The 20,943-nt window shown below is 36.4% G+C and overlaps 1 protein-coding gene across 2 annotated transcripts in view; it reads right to left on the reverse strand.

The window, feature by feature from the left end:
- LOC148943729 (uncharacterized) overlaps positions 1-20,943 on the reverse strand; it is a 110,726-nt gene that overhangs the window by 65,590 nt on the left and 24,193 nt on the right. For both annotated transcript variants that reach the window (XM_089101408.1, XM_089101409.1), the window contains exon 4: positions 13,491-13,621. In XM_089101408.1, the coding sequence (XP_088957534.1) occupies positions 13,491-13,621 (131 nt within the window). The remainder of the gene's footprint in view (positions 1-13,490; positions 13,622-20,943) is intronic.

Below are 20,943 nucleotides of genomic sequence, written 5' to 3' on the forward strand. Positions count from 1 at the left end.
TTTAAAAAACTTATTTTTTTACATTTAATTTCCGATCATTTTTCAAATAATGCCGGAAAATCCACCTCTTCCTCGATAAAAAATTCCCCCCCTCCCACGCACAAAAAATTCTTCCATGGAAAAGTTCCTCATGTGCAATCTCTTACAATGTTGCTAGCTACCGCTGCAACCCGGAGCCTATCACGGACAATTCTACCCTCGCCGAAAATTCCCACCCATAGAAAACTTTTTGCAGACGATTCCACCTGAAAAATTCTCCTTAGTAGAATTTCCTTTGAAAAAAGACTCCTGCGGAAAGTTACCCCATTTAGAATTTGTCACGCAGAAAATCTCCTCTCCTTCACGAAAAAAATCCCCAGGTAATTCCAATCCTGCTAAAAATTTTCCCCAGGAAATCTCCATATATAAAACTGTGTCACCCAAAAGAAATTAAGAAAAATAAAAAGATCTTCGCATAGGAATTCGGATAAATTTCCTCCGTATAAAATTTTCCTTTGAAAGTTTGCCCCCCCCCCCCAAAAAAATTTCTCCGCCCAGAAAATTCTCCCCGTGGAAAATCTCTCCCAGAAAAATGCCAAAATAATTCTGAATAACAAATACTATGTTTCCCCTGGGTTATGTGGGGGGGGGGGGGTAATGCCATTCCCAAAGGCATAGTTATTGGACATTCCATAGATGCTGAGCGAAAGACCTATCTCAAAATTTTATTCGCATGACATTGAGAGAAAAGAATCGTGGGAGGGGGCTAGTTGCCTCGAACTATTTTGGTAACATAGAAAAGGACACCAGAACTTGTGATTTTTGTTTGAATGAGCCCTTTTTCAATCTTCTAGGACCACTGATTCAATACGATCACCCATGAAAAAAAAAAAAACAGTACAATTTTTATTAAGATTTCTTTATTTTTGAGGGGTGTTTCCCCCTTTTTCGAGAACTAGGAACAAAATTTAAGGCAAATAACTTTTGATGGGTAAAACTTAATGAATCTTATATATTTGGAATCAGTATAAAAAACCAATTCTTTTGATGTATCTATTGCCATGAAAATTCTGTTTTTTATTTAGTTTCAGTTACTATTTGGCCGAGTTCCTCCTTACTTACACCACCTTACCGCGAACTGTTTGATATCAATCGTAAGAAATTGTATTCAGTCAGTATACTTGTTTAAAACATGTATACATAGTTGGCAAAAAAATTCTTGTCTTGTCAAAAGAGCGTATTATATGATTTATTTCTTTTACATGCCTGGTGTCATGTTTTAGGCTTGTTTACAATTAAAAGTGTATCGATCTTTGCTTTTGCGTGTTCAATTAAAAAAGTGAAATGAAAAAAAACCAATAGTTATATATTTTTAGCATTTCAAAAGCGAAAGCTTTAAGTTTATTCAATTAGATAAACTTGCAAAATACAATATTTATAGTTTCTGCACGAAAAGTTTTTGTGAGTTCACTACTTTTTAGTTAATTACTTTCACTAAAAGGAAGTCTATGAATCATGGGGTAGAAACTAGTTTGTACTAATGTTTTTCAATTCAAAATTTACAACAAATAATCTTTGCCAATCCTTCCACAAAAAGTGCGACATAATAAAGTTATCACTAGGAATTTTTTCATATAGTATTTGACATTATTTTCATAGGTTATGATATAATTATATATATATAATATATATATATATATATATATATATATATATATATATATATATATATATATATATATATATATATATATATATATATATATATATATATATATATATATATGTCAAGTTATGATTTTAAAAATAAATATTCTAATATATGTTTAAATGTACTTTGAAGTATACTTAATATTTTAAAGACATATTTAAAATAATAGGGGGTTTTGTACTGAATCTCTAAATTAAATATGTTAATCTGTTTGTTAAATACATTTCGAAATACCCTTAGTGTTTTGAAAAAATATTTGAAATATTAAAAGTGACAAAAAAGTACATTTTTTTATTTTTAGACTATATTTTTGATATTTTTAGACTATATTCAGGACTAATTTCTAATACTACCAAACGGTTGTGGTAACGAACGAAGGAGCGACTTGGGCCAATAAAATTCAAAACTCTAAAAGAGGAGTTTTGATAACAATGTAAAAAAAAGGCTTTTATTTTAATTCTGAGTGTGAAAAATCCATTAAGTTTTAAATCAAATACCAAAAGTTACGAGCCTGGGAAAAACAGCTGCGTTTTTAAAAAGGGACGGAACAGCCACAAAATGTGAGTAAGCTTCTTGAAAGTTACATCATGAAATTCAGCATATCAGAGAACTCTTTGTCAGAGGTTTTAAGCTTCTATCTACAAAAATACAGAATTTTGTTTTTTTTAGAAGAGGTAGCATGGATTTGGTGCTCTTATCAAACAACTTGTCCAAGAAATTTGAGAAATGGCACATTGGAAACGCAATTTTTGTTCTTGCACCCTTTTCAAGTAGTGTAAAAGGTTGTGTCTCTTCTGTAAACGATTCGTAGGCAATTTCTCTGGAAAACAACTAGCAAACACTCCAACGTTGTTCGGAGTGCCCACGCTTCAGAACCATACTTGGCCACAGTCATCACGGTAGCTTCCAATCTTCTATTCTTGGTTCATCGACTTATCTTCTTATTCTTCCAAACTTTTTTCAACTGTGAAAAAACACCCTGGCCTAAACTATTCTACTTTTAACATATTCGCTGCACCCACCGTCTTTACTATTAATTAAATAAAAAACAAGTTTTTAAACTGAAAGTAAGGAGCAACATTAAAAGTTAAAACGAACAGAAATTATTCCGTATATGAAAGGGGCTGTCCCCTCCTCAACGCCTCGCTCTTAACGCTAAAGTTTGACTTTCTCACAACTCTATTTTTGCTAAACAATAAAAAAACTTTAGCGTAAAGAGCGAGGTGTTGAAGAGGGACAGCCCCTTTCATATACGGAATAATTTCTGTTCGTTTTAAGTTTTAATGTCGCTCCTTACTTTCAGTTTAAAAAACTTGTTTTGTTTTTTTATTTAATTTCTGATCGTTTTTTAGTTAACGTAGCTTTGATTTTGGCTCACTGTCATTGAATAAGTAAAAAAAATTTGCATAAAAATTTTACTTTTCTTTTGCTAAATGGCTGTCTCTAAATTTAGTTCTGACGTAATTTACAAATTAACTTACGTAACGAACTTCTATATTCGTATATTTTCCTTCTGGCAAAAAATACAAAAGTTGCAGATTTTTGCAGATATGAGCTTGAAACCTATGTAATAGGGTTTTCTGATACGCTAAATCTGACGGTGTGATTTTCAATAAAATTATTTCACTTTTTGGGGATATTTCCCCTCTCTTTAAAAAATCAGGTAAATTTTCTCAGGCTTGTATCTTTTGATGAGTAATACTAAACTTAATAAAATTTATATATTTAGAATCAGCATTATAAGCCCATTCTTTTGATACATTTATTGACATCAAAATTCCGTTTTTAAAAGTTTCGGTTACTATTCAGCCGTATCGCTTGTTTTTTTTTTATTGTTTTTTTATTACGTATATGTTATTACGTATATGAGGGGGTTTTCCCCTTAGTCAATACCACGCTCTTTACGTCAAAAGTCAAAATTTTTTTTAATTCACAAACCCCTGAATCACAAAGGCCGTTTAATTAGAATAGATAGCTCTTTTGAAAGCACTAAAAAAAACTGTAGCGTAAAGAGCGAAGTATTTACTTGGGGGAGAACCCCCTCATATACTTAATAATTTCTGTTCGTTTTAAGTTCTAATGTTACTTCTTACTTTCAGTTGAAAAAACTTGTTTTTTTTAGATTTAATTTCTGATCGTTTTTTAAATAGTGCTTGGAAATCCGGCGCCCCCTTCGTAGAAATGTCCCTTACCCCAAAGAAACATCCTCTACGGAAAGATTCTCCCGAGCAACTCCCTCCTCCAGCCCCCCCCCCACCAGAAAAAAATCCTTCTTGAAAATGTCTGTATACTTCCCAATAACCAATACAATGTGTAAGCAATGGGCAAAGTTCATAACTTGCAGCCCTTCCCATGGGAACTGTGGGGCATCATCAAAGACATAGTTATTAGGTTTTCGACTATGCTGAAGAAAATGGCTGTCTCAAAATTTTGATTGGGTGTCTTTGGGAAAAAAATGAGCATGGGAGGGGGCCTAGTTGCCCTCCAATTTTTTGGTCACTTAAAACGGGCAATAGAACTTTTAATTTCCGTTCCAATGAGCCCTCCTACGATATTCTAGGACCGCTGGTTCAATACGATTACCCCTGGGGAAAATAAAAAAAAATAAAAAAAATAAACACGCATCCATGATCTTTCTTCTGGCAAAAAATGGAAAATTCAACATTTTTATAGGTAGGTGCTTGAAACCTCCACAGTAGGGTTTTCCGATACGCTAAATATGATGGTGTGATTTTCATTAAGGTTCTATAATTTTTAGGGAGTCTTTTCCCCTTTTTTCGAAAATAAGGCAAATTTTCTCAGGTGCGTAACGTTTATGAGTAAGATCAAACTTGATGAAACTTATATATTTGAAATCACTATTAAAATCTGATTCTTTTGATGTATCTATTGGTATCAAAATTCCGTCTTTTAGACTTTCGGTTACCATTGAGCCGGGTCGTTCCTTACTTACAGTTCGTTACCACGAACTGTTTGATTGGCCATGTCTTGATGCCTTGTCGACTTGATCGACTTGGTACTACATAGGTAAGTAAAGCTGTCGACTTGATCGATCTTCTCGTTACCAAACATCATTTTTTCACCAGGACAACTAAAAATGACCCACGAAATTAATTTTAAATGGAAAATATCAATGGAAAATAATTTTAATACCATGATTCTTATCTCCTACTTCCTTTAAGTGAAATTAACTAATTAAAAATTAATTAATTAAATAATCAAGAAAGTTGTCAACTCACTAAAAACTTTTCATGCAGAAACCCAAGAATTTTATATTTCGCGTGTTAATCTATATTAAAGAATACAAGGTTTTCGCTTTTGAAATGCTAAAAATAAAACTACAAATTGTTTTAATTTCACTTTTGTATTCGACACGTGACAAGAAGTATATGGTTAATACTTCCATCCAAAAGAATACAAATATGAAGACTGTTTGTGTTTCATTTTATCACTAAAAAAATAGGTTTGGAGGAGGGGTATATGTCAGGGTGGTCCGAAATGTATGTTTTTGAAGATTCTCTACTCCACTATTTCTGAACCTTGTTAGGTACGAAAAATAAAGAATGGTAGCCACTTCAAAATCTTATTGGTATCAAGCACACCCATACCAAAAACCACTCCATTATCCAAACAAAAAATAAAAACAAGGAGACAAATGGAGCTAATTTTCACGGAAACAAATGGATACAATGGATCAGACAATGGTCACACAAATTTGTATTCCACCCTGAATTCCCCTTCCTTTAAAAGACCAAAAATAAAAAATGAAAAAACTGATAAAATTTCGGAATTTTCAGAAATTCTTCTTCGAAAGCTTATTTCGGTTTTTAAGGACTATAGAAAATTATTATTTTGGTTAAAAAAATTATTCTTTTAAAAATACTTTCGGTTTTAAGATCTTTAAGACAACACTGCGTTTCCCTCTTATAGTGTAAGTAATAAAGACAAAAAAGAAATGAGGGTAATTTGTCTGGGCTCGATTAGGCGTTTTGATGGAAGGGCTACGTTCTTGTTGGCAACATTCATAACAAAATCCCACTACAACACAGTTAAATTTATTTGGGATTTGCAACTATGATTTTTGTTGCGCCTTTGGAGGGTTTGAGTTCAATCGGCTAGGCATTGTCAACTGGGTTGCTCCACAACTGTGGCCAATGAGTTACAGTCACTTTTACAGCTTACGGGTCTTGTCACCGGTAGTAACAAGTTTATGAAGATGTACGAAGGGGGAGAGTGTGTGATTGTATAAAGTGTGTTTTTCAAAATCTAGGGGATCAATTTTTTGTTTTTTCAATTTTTCCAATAAAATACAAAAAAAACGGTTTTTAATGAAAATATCAAGAACACAATATTTTTCTAAGTCCACCCGCTTCTGCAATTGACACCACTTGTCATCAGAAGTTTAATGTCCGTTTATTTTAGGTATTTATTTTAATTTCTTTTCATTTTAAGCTTGGGTATTCTGTATAAAAGGTATCCTGTCTTAATTTTTAATATTCAGATGATAATATAATTAACCTATAGTATCAATATATAACGAGGCCGTGTCCAGTTGGGGGTGGGGGGAGGGTTTAAGGTTTAACCCCCCCCCCCTGAAATGTTTGTCCGACTAGTAAAAACGTAACAAAAATGAATAAAATTCTGTATATTCTGTATAAAGGTATCCTGCCCTAGTTTTAATTTCGACTTTACTTTTTTTTAAATCTAATTTAGCGGCCGAAGTAAGATCAATTTATCCAGGAAGCAGAACAGGATAATTGTCCTGTTAAAACTGAAATCCGGTACACACATGACATTTATTGACTGACCGTAGTATAACCCGAATTATGCAATTGTTGATTTAGGGTTTGGGGCATAATTTGATCTCAATTCAAAACTTAAATGACATTAAATTCAAACATCTGCCATGAACCAGATTCAAAGGTTGGAGTCAAGGTTGGTGTATGGAATTTCATAAAGATAAAAAAAAAATTACTTTTGCAAGGGGAAATTTGCATAGGCGCCAAGTTTTTGCAGGTAGTTCGTAGGAAACTACACTGCCGTTCTAATACATTCATAAGATTGTCTAAAAACTTATTAAGACATATAGTGTTCTCTCAAAGTCGCTGATCGTATCTAATTAAGCCAGCCTCATAATTAAACCTATTTAAGCCAGTTCCGCCAGCAGTTTCTGCCCTTACAGAAAATTTCCTGGCGGTAGTCGTGACCTTTTTCCGCCTTTGGTGCTGGTAAGCATGCGATTTTTTTTCATGTTACACAGAAAGGGGCTGCCTTCAATAAGTAGAACATTGTAGCCATGCTTATTGTATAAGCCCTGCACCAGTGTGGACATTGTAGCCCTGTACCGCTTATATAGCAAGCGTAGTCCAAAAATATTCCCCGGAATTAAGGGACATTGGAAACTAACTACTACCCCTCTTCTCCAAATTCCACCTATATTTGTGTGATAGCATACGCAGTGTTAGGAAATATGGGCATAAAAACCATTTTTAAAGGTTGAAACACACTCCCTCTACTTACACAAAAATCCACTGGCCGTCCTCCATAATGGCTAATATGCATTTCAGCTCAATTTATGTCCGTTTTTTTTTTAATTTACATAGAAAAACTTTAATCAATCTTCATGACTTGTGGTTTTTCATTTTACAGAAACCCAACATGTTTACTTACGTCATTTTGAAAGTGACGAATTCATTGATGTAGTCTACTGCACAGCTGAAATTATATTTAATCAAACAGGGGTAGTTGGTTCTTATCCCTAGGGAGGGAAGGGTTAAAGTAGAAAAGATAATTTATGTACCTTTTTCTTTCAATTTCTACAGAAGGAGTAGGATTCTCCGGATCAGTCGCATAGGGGGATTGTCAAGAAGATTGCAACTGTCAATTCTTGAAATTCTACTTTGTTGTAATAAATAAACCAATAAAAAAAGACTTAAAGAAGGTAATTCAATGAATTAAACGATTGAAAACTGGACCAGTAAGGCTGCAGTGCCTATTTTGAGAAAAGATGGAAATCCTAAAAACGTGCCTTTTCCTCAACACTTCGCTCTTTACGCTAAAGTTCGAATTGTGTCCCAATTCTTTAAGAATGACTCATGAAACACAAGGGCCGTTTAGTTAGAATAATAAGACACTTTTTAAAAAGTACTAAAATAATTTAGCGTAAGAGCGAGGTGTCGAGGAGATGGCAACCCCCTTCATATACGTAACAATTTATGTTCGTTTTAAGTTTTAATGTTGCTCTTTACTTTCAGTTGAAAAAACTTGTTTTTTTATTTAGTTTCTGATCGTTTTTTAAATATGTCAGGAAATCTGGCTCCACCTCCACGGAGAAACCCCCTCCCCACACAAAAATCATCTAGACAATTCAATCCCGGTGAAAATCTACCCCGGACAATTACTCTTAACCACTCCGCACGTAAAATTGAGAAGAGAAAGAGAAGGCAAGACGCATAAAAAAAAAAATTATACAAGAATTCTGGCAAATTCCCCCAGTGTATAATTTCCCCTGACAAGTTCACGCCCTGGGCACTTCCCTCCTTATGGAAAATTCCCCCGTGGAAAACCCCCCAGCCAAAAATCTGTCCCACCTCCACCCAAAAATGTATGCATACATCCCAAATATTTACATATAGAATTCCACTGTCTTGCGAATAGATTTCCCTATTGTTCTTCTTGTTGTTGATGTTTCTGATTCCCCATTTATTGACTCTAATGATTCCAGTTTGTGTAAATACGTAGACAATTGACTCCGATGATTCCAGTGAGAGCAAATTTATACATATAGCAGATAGTGCACAATACCATAGTGCGAGTTAATGAGCCGCTAGTGATCCCACATGAAATATTCCAGCGATAATTTACAAGGAATCACTGAGCAAATATTTCAACAACATAGTGGCTTTTTAGGCCAAACAGCTGCAAGCGATGCTTTTAGGCATATTTTCTAGTACGAATAAAATGATTGATGATCGTATTGGAAAGAAATGTTGACGATATATGGTTCCCCAAAACAAATGCTTCCACGTTGAAGGAACTTAAGGTTGTCCTCCAGGAGGTTTCATTTCTTCTATAGAGATGTTATGCCATACGTCAACTAATCGCCGGACCAATCTTTTTGGCAAATGTAGTGGGTTTTGAGAAACTGCAGTTTCTCAGTTTTTCATAATTTTAATCACATTAAATTCAAAATTAGACTTGGCAAAGACAGTTCTGTAATTGGTGAATCATAGTAACTGTTTTAAATAAGGCATGCAATAGATAGCTCTTATTCAGAATAATTACGAAAATTTAACGGACTATAGAACTGTCTTTACTGCATTGAACTGCACCCTTAGCCCAGAACTTTTCTAAATAAAAGGCCAGACAGACATAGCTGAAATGACCGCCGATTTGGAAACCTGCAGAGAGTATAAAAAACGGAATACATTTTTGGAAGGAATTTTTCGTATTTTCAGCGGTTATTTGATAAATTAGCGCTGATCTACTTCACTGTCATTCCTAATTTGATGCAAACGAGAACATATTCACATATTTTACTGTACTATTTTTGTCTCTTTCTTCGAAGAGAAGATACGCTGACCAGTTTCCATGATGTTCGTTTTTGAAAACTACGGCCACTAAATCGGCAACGTTTCTTTGAATTGTAATCAGTAATCAGACGCATTCGCAGTCAGAGCAAGGCACTGAAGAGTTATTGTCACTGTCTCAACCCTACCAGCGAACATAATTCCCCAAAATTTGGCCATTAAGCGGATAAACCACAGTCCTTTTTCAATACCCAAACAGATTTTTGAAACAAGGTTCAGAATTACCGGTGGAACTAAGAAGCTTATGAAACCAGTTTATAAAATCGGATTGTAAACTTTTTTATTTACAGTAAAATTTATAACCCCACAATCCTAAGCCCACGAACCGAGGAATTTCACAATCTAAAACTACAATTTTTCTTAATGGCATAGCTCCTGAATCCATGCCCTAGGTTATGAACATCCGATCCCTATTGCCAGAGGAACAGCATAGGCTATAATTTAAATCCTGAATTCAACATCCGTTTTTTTTCACTGGAAATTGCATCATATGCTAGTGGAACACAATTGATCCAATTCTCAGTAGTCAATTATTGCTTTCTAGATAAATTAAACTGTTTTTCAATTCAATTAAAATTGCTTTTAATTTTACTGAAATGGTTTAAAGACTATTCCTAGAAGCTGCTGGCCTTCTAAGTCAATTTTTACAAGCACATGAGTGAATACAAGGGTTGAAGATTTGAAGCCTCCGTCAAAAACAGAAAATTATGTTAAGCCTAATCATGAGTCTGAGGAATGATGTTAGTAGCGGTAAAGTGGTTCCAAAAAATAAACTCATTGACCTTCCTTCCTCCTAAGCAGAGAAACGACATTTATGAAAGCGCACCTTTGCGCAACAATTGGTAAAAAGTGCTTTAGTGTAGAAATCTCTTACTTCATCTTGGCAATGATCTTATTGGGTTGTGAATGTTAAATTGTCCAAACTGATCTATGAATATTAAATGCAGAAACAATATTAACTAACTCTTTCGAATTTTAAACATGAAAAGCACACAAATTTCAAACCATATAATTTATGCTTCATCTAGCAGAAGGAATTCTCTTATGATGACAACCCTGGTGTGTTTTTGAATATGTTCTTGAAGCAGTCAAATTTTCATCCATGAAAGATAGCAAAATCTTTTCTTGCGGTTCTGGTATCCTGGACAACACAGCACTTTAGGCCAACAAAGAAATATTCAGCAGTAAAGACAATAGTATGTTCTTAATCGCTTTTCAAATTGGAATGACCACATAAATCACTCAACAAATCACCAATTATATCATTAAAGTAGATGGATTCCTAAGGAAGTGTTAGCCTCAAGGTGTGGCTCTGTCTTAGAAATCATGTACACCAGTTGGGTTGTACCAACCATGGTGGAACTGAACCATGCATTATGGGGAGCGTGCCAAGCACCTTGGGGACTGTGCGAGGAGCGGCAGAACTGTACCAAACGTGGTAGAACTCTGTGGCACACGTGGTGTTCCAAGGTTTACACCAGGTGGCAGGAGGTCATTGCCTAATCACTAAGCCATTTCTCACCCACGTCACCCACTTATATCATTAGAGTAGCTACAATAGATTCCTAAGGGAGTGTTAGCATCAAGGGGTGGCTCTGTCTTAGAAATCATGTACACCAGTTGAGGCTTACCAACCGTGGCGGAACTAAACCAAGCATTATGAGGAATGTGCCAAGCGCCTTGGGGACTGTGCCAGGAGCGGCAGAACCGTATCAAACGTGGTAGAACTCTGTGGCACACGTGGTGTTCCAAGATTTACACCAGGTGGCAGGAGGTCATTGCCTACTCACTAAGCCATTTCTCACCCACGTCACCCACTTATATCATTAAAGTAGCTACAATAGATTCCTAAGGGAGTGTTAAAATCAAGGGGTGGCTTTGTCTTAGAAATCATGTACACCAGTTGAGGCTTACCAACCATGGCGAAACTGAACCATGCATTATGGGGAATGTGCCAAGCGCCTTGGGGATTGTGCCAGGAGCGGCAGAACTGTACCAAACGTGGTAGAACTCTGTGTTACACGTGGCGTTCAGAGATTTACACCAGGTGGCAGTAGGTCAATGCCTACTCACTAAGCCATTTCTCACCCACGTCACCCACTTATATCATTAAAGTAGCTACAATAGATTCCTAAGGGAGTATTAGCATCAAGGGGTGGCTCTGTCTTAGAAATCATGTACACCAGTTGAGGCTTACCAACCGTGGTGGAACTGAACCATGCATTATGAGGAATGTGCCAAGCGCCTTGGGGACTGTGCCAGGAGCGGCAGAACTGTACCAAACGCGGTAGAACTCTGTGGCACACGTGGTGTTCCAAGATTTACACCAGGTGGCAGGAGGTCATTGCCTAATCACTAAGCCATTTCTCACCCACGTCACCCACTTATATCATTAAAGTAGCTACAATAGATTCCTAAGGGAATGTTAGCATCAAGGGGTGGCTCTGTCTTAGAAATCATGCACACCAGTTGAGGCTTATTAACCGTGGCGGAACTGAACAATGCATTATGGGGAATGTGCCAAGCGCCTTGGGGACTGTGCCAGGGGTGGCAGAACTATGCCAAACGTGGTAAAACTCTGTGTTACACGTGGCGCTCAGAGATTTACACCAGGTAGCAGTAGGCCAGTGCCTACTCGCTAAGCCATTTCTCTTCTGTCATTACAAAAAAGAATTCAAAATATAAATATTTTGGATATTCTTATCATTTATTGGATGTTATGTCTGCGACAAAAACAAAATGAACAATTTATACAATTTTTTAAAAATCATTTTTAAAATGGAATAGAAGTAGATCATGGTTTTTTTTCCTCTCGACAATTTTGAATATAAATAAAAACGAGGAGCACAAAACGGATTGGGATTTATGTTATATAGATATCAAACTGATCTTAGTTATAAATGCATAAGCGAAAAAGGTCCCTGAGCTGAGAAAAAAAAATTGAAAAAATCAAAATATGTAAACCCAATCCGTTTTGCAGCTCTCGTTTTCACTTATATTCGGAGATCTTGAAACAAATGTACTTTTTAGTCCATTTTGAAAACGAGTTAACATTTTTGTGTATTTTTATTGTTTTCGACTTTGTAATCCTCTCTAAGACTAAAATGTTATTAGCCTTTTCTTAGACAAACATTTTTCTTATCGAAGATTCTAGCCTAAGTTCCCACGGCCAAACGTAAGTGTTCTTTCCGCTGCACTGTCAAGTCTTGTATATAGTGATTATTTTAAATGTTTTGTGGTGCCCAACCGCCCGTTTATGTTGTGTTATTTATACAAGCAAGGGTATACAAGAGGGGGAAAGTTTGATGTCATATTATTACACTTGTCATCAGAAGCACAAGTGCTGATAAAATTCGAAAGTAATTAAACGAGGTAAAAATCCCAGCAAAGAAACAGGTATTAGAAGGGTGAAAACCACCTGAACAGAGAAAAACAAGGCAAGTATTTCGGTTCCCATTGAAATCGATGTCTTCGGCATGGATTTCGATTGATTTCGAGACAGTTTTCTTGGATATGCAGGCGAAACAATAGCACTACTTTTCTCTTTTCTTGTTTCTGTAACTGGTCTTACACCTATTACTTTACCATGAATTTTTTTTTGTCATAGTTGGATAGTTACGCTATAGATCTTTTATTACACCTTTTCTAGATCTATAGATATTTTATAATTTGTACAGATTATAATTCACAAGAAAAATGCATAATTTTCAGATTGAACATCAGAACGAACATTGAAAAGTGATGGATTCCAAAAAAAAAATTTGGAACAGGAAATGGAAGGGTGCTAATTCACTAAAAAATTCAGTTCTAGACGCAACGTTTAAAATTCATGTTGCAATTCAGCTTCCTTCCTTATCCTAGCATCCAGTTCAAAATACGGTCTACTTTCCAAAGCTAGGGGAAATTATTTTGGGATAGCCAACTGCAAATGGTTCAAAAACACACTTTCACCTTTGGATATGTTTGCGTGTTGGCCTTTCAGCCTCCGTCATGCTGCTTGTATCCTGTGATCAGTTTTCAATTTTTCTTTTTTTTTTAGTTTTAATAAGTAAAAACAAGCTTTCACTTTTAAGAACAACTAAAAATGCTTAAATAAATTTCAACATCTGTGTTACAAAGTTGCGCTTGGCTAGGTGTCACCAAACCAGTAGTTTAAATCTTCAAAGTTTAAATGTGGCAGTTACTAACGGAAAAAAAACTTAATAAATTACCTTAATTTCCCATGAACATTTCAGCCTATTCCCAGGAAATCTTCCCAGTGGGTAGCCAGTGGAAGTAAACGTTTGAGGAGATTTGCCACTTGGTTGCTGTAGATCAAGTGTAACATTTTTACCACAGGTCACTATAATAGAAGAAGAGAAATCTAATTAACTTAAGCCCCGTTCACACATATACGCCACTTAGCCGGGCATCAAATTCGAGGTTTCATCACTTCTGACCCATAAAGGGTGCTGTATATCATAATTGACAGATAAAGATAATGCCTAGACATTGACGTCTACCCTAGCGCGTATGTGAATTGGCCTTCAACACGTAGTATGTAACGCGATTTTCGCGATATTCCTGGAAATACTTTCCTGTCCGATTATATGTCTCAAAAATCCCTGGAAAGCAAAAATGGGAAAGTGGAAAGCGAAGACGACGATTAGAGCAGGAAAACTATTGGAATACGTCTACTATGTTTAAGGACCACTATCAAGCTCACCCACAGTTTGGATCAGGAACTAGTCCTCTTCTTTCCATTTTTTTTTTCACAGATATTGCCATGTTCTTCCACGTTCTTTCACCTGTTTGAAAATCGCACCAGAAATGTTGTTTCCAGCTTCACTTTCCACGACCTGTCTTGATTCACTTTCTGAAAAAGCGGAAAGCCTTTCTATGTCGCGAAAAATAATTCCATTATAACACTACTTTGAAAATAGTAATTTTCATTCAGATTCCACCGAAAAGTAACTTCAAATTATGAGGATAGATTTTAAAGAATTTCAAAAAAGAGCCAGAAATCCCCCAAAATTGCTCAAATTGAAATGAAAGGTAGACATTTAAATTTCAGTTGTCAATAACCCTTAAATGGGGGTTCACAGTCTTTGAACAGCAAGAAAATTGAATAGCCTGGGACAGCACATTCTTGCATGGGTAGTAAAAGATCTAAAGCTTTCTTTCAGATTGCTTACCACAATATATACAAAACCAGCTCATAATGACAAACATATTAGATTCCACCAATGCCACCCACTTTCATTGAAACGAAGAAAAGTTATTTCATTGGTTGGTAGGGTTTTTAGAATTCGTCCTCCAGAGTATCTTAATTCTGTACTATTGTTTTTGAGTGACATCTTATTTTACAATGACTACCCAACTAAATTTAAAGATGAAATAGTAAAGAAAAGAGAAAGATTTATTTCTTGAAAATAATATAGAGCTTCAATCTTAGGTTTCAAACATTTGTCTAACGTTGGTAAAACGTGTAACAAATATTATCTAAACATAATATTTGAAAAGGCTAAGACTCCAATTAAGGATTTTTGACCATTTAAACTATAATGGAACCTACTATGCTTCGAAGCCAATCAACACCAGAAATGTGACCAATGAGTCCCATTTTAGAATTCGCATTGAATTTGCAAAACATGGATATAAGCAAGAGCTTTGCGAAATTAAACGTCTTTATGTGAAGTTGCAGTAGCCCGTTAATCATGCTAGCCAGCAAGCGATTTATTAATAGATATGGAACTACATGGAACCGCAAACTGCAGTTCCATATGAACTGCAGGAGCTGCAGGAACTGCAAACTGCATGTGGAACTGCAAACTGCATGTGGAACTGCAAATAAATATGGACCTCCCTGTGGTATTTACATCCACCTTGTTTTTTGCCTCATTTTCCACGGTTTTCAAGATGGAGGTCTTAAAGCCTCCACTTACGGTTTCAACCATAAAAAATATATTGGCACCTTTTTTATGCTTCCCAGCCTCTCAACTGTAAAAATATGCATTAAAAAATATATTTTTTACATTCAACTCTAAAAAAAATCCGTTTCTGATGCCACATGACGCTTTATGATGGCCTTATCAGTAGAGTAAGGGGTTATATTTTGCGTAGGTTATGTTCCATCCTGTGTTATTTCCGGCACTTTACGTTCCCTGGCACCTTTCCATGGCAGATTACCAGACTGAATATTGCTACTGTTGTCAATTGAATATGGAATTATACAAAACCTACCAGACAAGTTTCCGGGCCAACCAGACATGTTTCTGGGCCAAGCAGACAAGTTTCTGGGTCAACTATAAGTTTCTGTGGTTTGTGGGTATAATCTGGTTTGGTGGGTATAGTCTGGTTTGGTGGGTCTAGTCTGGTTTAGTTTTTCAAAGAGAGTGAGTATTTGACATTTTTGCAAAAAGGGATAAGCAATTCGCAAATTGGACACTATGAACGATATTAATTAATGTTTTGAATAATAGGAGCGTGAATGATTATAATTAGTGATTGGATTGCATGACGGTGGAGAAAAAAAAAGGATTAAACTGATTATCAGTTAAGGTAACCCACAAGGGGTTGTTAAATCAGGGAATCTTTTATAAATTTGAAACAACATCGGTCTATGAAAACGACTAACGACAATAGAATGACATTGTGAGTTGACCTAGCTTTACCTCTCCGATGAGTTAATTTTGGAGGGAAAATCAAAAATACTCAGAATAGAAAATAAAAGGGATCTGCCTCAAGGGCAAGGCTCAGAGGCCCTTCGTTCCCCAATTTCTGAGGGCAGGGGAGGGGGCGGGTCCATTTTGGAGAGAAAACCAAAAATGTTCTGAATCGAAAATAACTGGGACCTGCCTCAAGGGCAATGCTCAGAGGCCCCTCCTTCCTCCATTTCTGAGGGCTGGGGAAGGGGGGAGTCAATTTTGGAAGGACAACTAAAAATACTCAGAATTGAAAATAAACGGGATCTGCCTCAAGGGGAAGGCTCAGAGACCCTGCGTTCCTCCATTTCTGAGGGCAGGGGCGGGGGGGGGTCAATTTTGGAGGGAAACCAAAAAATACTCAGAATCGAAAATAAACGGGATCTGCCTCAAGGGCAAGGCTCAAAGACCCTTCGTTCCCTCATTTCTGAGGGCAGGGGAGGGGGAGGGTCAATTTTGGAGGGAAAATCAAAAATACTCAGAATCGAAAATAAACAGGATCTGCCTCAAGGGGAAGGCTCAGAGGCCCTTCATTCTCCCATTTCTGTGGGCAGGGGAGGGGGAGGGGGAGGGTCAATTGCGGCAGGGCAACCAAACATACACATAAACGAAAAGTAACGGGAACAGAATCCCGGAGATGGATCAAAGGTTCATTCGTCCCCCAAATTCTGACGGCAGACGCGGGGGGAGGGTCAATTTTTTGGGGACAACCAAAAAAGCTCATAATCAAAAATAAACGAGATCTGCCTCAAGGGCAAGGCTCAGAGGCCCTTCGTTCCCCAATTTCTGAGGGCAGGGGAGAGGGGAGGGTCAATTTTGGAGGGAAAACCAAAAATACTCAGAATCGAAAATAAACGGGAATCTGCCACAAGGGCAAGGCTCAGAGGCCCTTCGTTCCCCCATTTCTGCGGGCCGGGGAGGGGGGGGGAGGGTCAATTTTGGAGGGAAAACCAAAAATGCTCAGAATCGAAAATAAATGGGATCTACCTCAAGAGCAAGGCTCAGAGGCGCTTCGTTCCCCAATTTCTGAGGGCAGGGGAGGGGGGAGGGTCAATATTGGAGGGAAAAACAAAAAGACTCAGAATCGAAAATAAATGGGACCGGCCTCAAGGGTCATGCTCAAAGGCCCCTCCTTCCTCCATTTCTGACGGCCGGGGAATGGGGTAGTCAATTTTGGAAGGACAAATAAAAAAAATCAAAATAGAAAATAAATGTGATCTGCCTCAAGGGGAAGGCTCAGAGGCCCCTCCTTCCCCCATTTCTGAAAGCAGAGGGGGGGGGGGCGGGGGGAGTCAATTTTGGAGGGAAAATCAAAAATACTCAGAATAAAAAATAAATGGGACCTGCCTCAAGGGCAAGGCTCAGAGGCCCTTCGTTCCCCCAGTTCTGAGGGCAGGGGACAGGGGGAGGGTCAATTTTGGAGGGGAAACCAAAAATACTCAGAATCGAAAATAAATGGGATCTGCCTAAAGGGCAAGGCTCAGAGGCCCCATCATTCCTCCATTTCTGAGGGCAGGGGAGAGGGGGAGTCAATTTTGGAGGTAAAGCCAAAAATACTCAGAATCGAAAATAAACGGTATCTGCCTCAAGGGGAAGGCTCAGAGGCCCTTCGTTCACCCATTTCTGAGGGCAGGGGAGGGGGAGGGTCAATTTTGGAAGCGAAAACCAAAATTACGCAGAAAGTTCATTTTGAATTTCATTCACTGAAATGCTAGAGTTGAAATATTTCAGTAGTGTTTTGTTGTGCTTTACCTTGTCATAGTTACATTCTCTTAATTTTTCGAAGTTCATTTTGAATTTCTTTCGTTGAAATGCAAGAGTTGGAATATTTCAGTAGTGACTTGTTGTGCTTTACCTTGTCACAGCTACATTCTCATGAATTTTCCAACTTCATTTTGAATTTCTGTAGTGAAATGCAAGAGTTGAAATATTTTGATAGTGTTTTGTTGTGCTTTACCATGTCACAGTTACATTCTGTTTATTTTAATAGGTAGTTTTTAATTTCTTTCATTGAAATGAAAGAGTTGGAAAATTTCAGTAGTGTTTTGTTGTGCTTTACCTTCTCACAGTTACATTCTCTTGATTTTTCAAAGTACATTTTAAATTTCTGTCGTAAAATGCAAGAGTTGGAATATTTCAGTGGTGAATTGTTGTGCTTTACCTTGTCACAGTTACATTCTCTTGATTTTTCGAAGTTCATTTTGAATTTCTTTCGTGAAAGGCAAGAGTTGGAATATTTCAGTAGTGACTTGTTGTGCTTTACCTTGTCACAGTTACATTCTCTTGATTTTTCGAAGTTCATTTTGAATTTCTGTCGTGAAATGCAAGAGTTGAAATATTTCAGTAGTGTTTTGTTGTGCTCTACCTTGTCACAGTTACATTCTGTTGATTTTCATAGCTCATTTTGAATTTCTTTCATTGAAATGCAAGAGTTGGAATATTTCAGAAGTGTTTTGTTGGGCTTTACCTTGTCACAGTCACATTCTCTTGATTTTTCGAAGTTCACTTTGAATTTTTTTCGCGAGAAGCAAGAATTTTAATATTTCAGCAGTGTCTCGTCGTGGTTTAACTTGTCACAGCTACATTCTCGGTATTTTTCGATGTTCATTTTGAATTTCTTCCGTGAAATGTAAGAGTTGGAATATTTCAGTAGTGTTTTGTTGGGCTTTACCTTGTCATAGTTACAGTCTCTTTATTTTCCAAAGTTCTTTTTGAATTTCTTTCGTTGAAATGCAAGAGTTGAAATATTTCAGTAGTGATTTGTTATGCGTTACCTTGTCACAGATACATTTTCTTGATTTTTCCAAGTTCATTTTGAATTTTTGTAGTGAAATGCAAGAGTTGGTATATTTTAGTAGTGTTTTCTTATGCTCTACCAGGTCACAGTTAAATTCTCTTGATTTTCATAGGTAATTTTGAATTTCTTTCAGTGAAATGCAAGAGTTGGAATATTTCAGTAGTGTTTTTTTGTGCTGTACCTTGTCACAGTTACATTCTCTTGATTTTTCAAAGTTCATTTTTAATTTCTTTCGTAAAATACAAGAGTTGGAATATTTCAGTAGTGATTTAGCGGGTTTTACCGTGCAGTAGGTACAGTTTTATAATTTTTCGACGTTCATGTCGATTTGCAGCCCTAAAATTCAAGAGTTGGAATATTTTACAAGTGACTTGTCATGCTTTACATTTTCATAGCTCCAGTCTGATGATTTTTCGAAGTTCATTTTGAATTTCTGTCGTAAAATGCAAGAGTTGGAATATTTCAGTAGTGTTTTGTTGTGCTTTACCTTGTCACAGTTACATTCTGTTGATTTTCATAGTTCATTTTGAATTTCTTTAATTGAAATGCAAGAGTTGGAATATTTCAGTAGTGTTTTGCTGTGCTTTACCTTGTCCCAGTTACATTCTCTTAATTTTTCAAAGTTCATTTTGAATTTTTTTCGTGAGATGCAAGAGTTTGAATATTTCAGTAGTGTCTTGTCGTGGTTTACCTTGTCACAGCTACATTCTCATGATTTTTCAAAGTTCATTTTGAATTTCTGTCGTGAAATGCAAGAGTTGGAATATTTCAGTAGTGACTTGTTAACGGCAATATTCTGGCGTGTTCAGGAGGTACACCATTCGGCTGACCATACTTTATAACCTTAATTTTGAAAAAAGCATTTTTCATGTGAATGACGTCACATTCATATGTATTTAAAGAACAAAAAAAGGCAAATGATAGTATTCCGATCCGATGACTTCATGCATTGTATGAAAGGTGTTGTATACAGGCAAAAGTTTAGTAGAATTACTATACTTTGCAAAAAAAAAATTATAAAATATTCCTAGGTGCAAAGTTAATTAAACTTTAATGTGAATGTGGGGCAATGTGCAAAATAAGTCGAGAAACCCTGCTCTAGACAATTCAATCCCGGTGAAAATTAGCCCCAGACAATTGCAATTAACATCTCCGTATGTAAAACTGAGTCAGCAAAGAGAATGTAAGACAAATAAAACGAATTTCGCATAGAAATTGTGGCAAATTTCCCCAGTACAAAATTTACCCTGAAAAGTTAACCAACCCCCCAGAAACTTCCCTCCCAGCGGAAAATTCCCCTCGTGAATCTCCCCAGCATCAAATTCACCATCCTCTCCCCCCAAAAAAGTTTATCCATAGGCCTACTTCCAAATAGCAAGTACTATGCGTAAACACTGGGCATATTTATAAATAACTTCAAGACCTTTTCCTGGGGCTGTGGAAGACCATGTTACCTCGAAAGACATAGTTATTGGACCTTGCAACTATGTTGAACAGTATAGCTATATCAAAATTTTGATCAAACGACTTTGGGGAAATAAGGGGCAAGGTAGGGGGATAGTTGTCAACCAACCAGTTTAGTCACTTAAAAAAGGCACTTGAACTTTTAATTTCGGTTCGAATGAGCCCTATCCCTATATTCTAGGACCATTGGTTCAATACGATCACCCCTAGCAACAAAACAACAAAAAGACAAATAAACACGCATCCGTGATCTTTCTTTTGACAAAAAATGCAAAATTCCATATTTTTGAAGATGGGAGCTTGAAACCCCTACAACAGGGTTCACTAATATGCTGAATTTCATGGTGATATTTTCATTAAGATACCTTGGATTCTAGGGGGTGTTTCCTTCCGTTTTCTAAAATAAGGCAAATTTTCTCAGGCTCCTAGCCTTTGATGGGTAAAATTGAACTTGTTGAATTTCATATATTTTGAGAAAATAATAAGCCAATCCTTTTGATATATCTATTGATAAGATATCAAAATTTAATTTTTTAGAGTTTCGGTTACTATTGAGCCGCATGGCTTCTTACTTAAAGTTCTTTACCATGAACTGTTCAATAAGTCCCTTACAGATGATGTCATCGAGACGAATAAAAAAAAATCATGTATATATGTATATATGTATATATATATATATATATATATATATATATATATATATATATATATATATATATA

The sequence above is a fragment of the Artemia sp. Qi Xiang Cuo genome, chromosome 15, assembly GCF_049724085.1.
Source record: "Artemia sp. Qi Xiang Cuo chromosome 15, ASM4972408v1, whole genome shotgun sequence".
Classification (NCBI taxonomy): Eukaryota; Metazoa; Arthropoda; class Branchiopoda; order Anostraca; family Artemiidae; genus Artemia; species Artemia sp. Qi Xiang Cuo.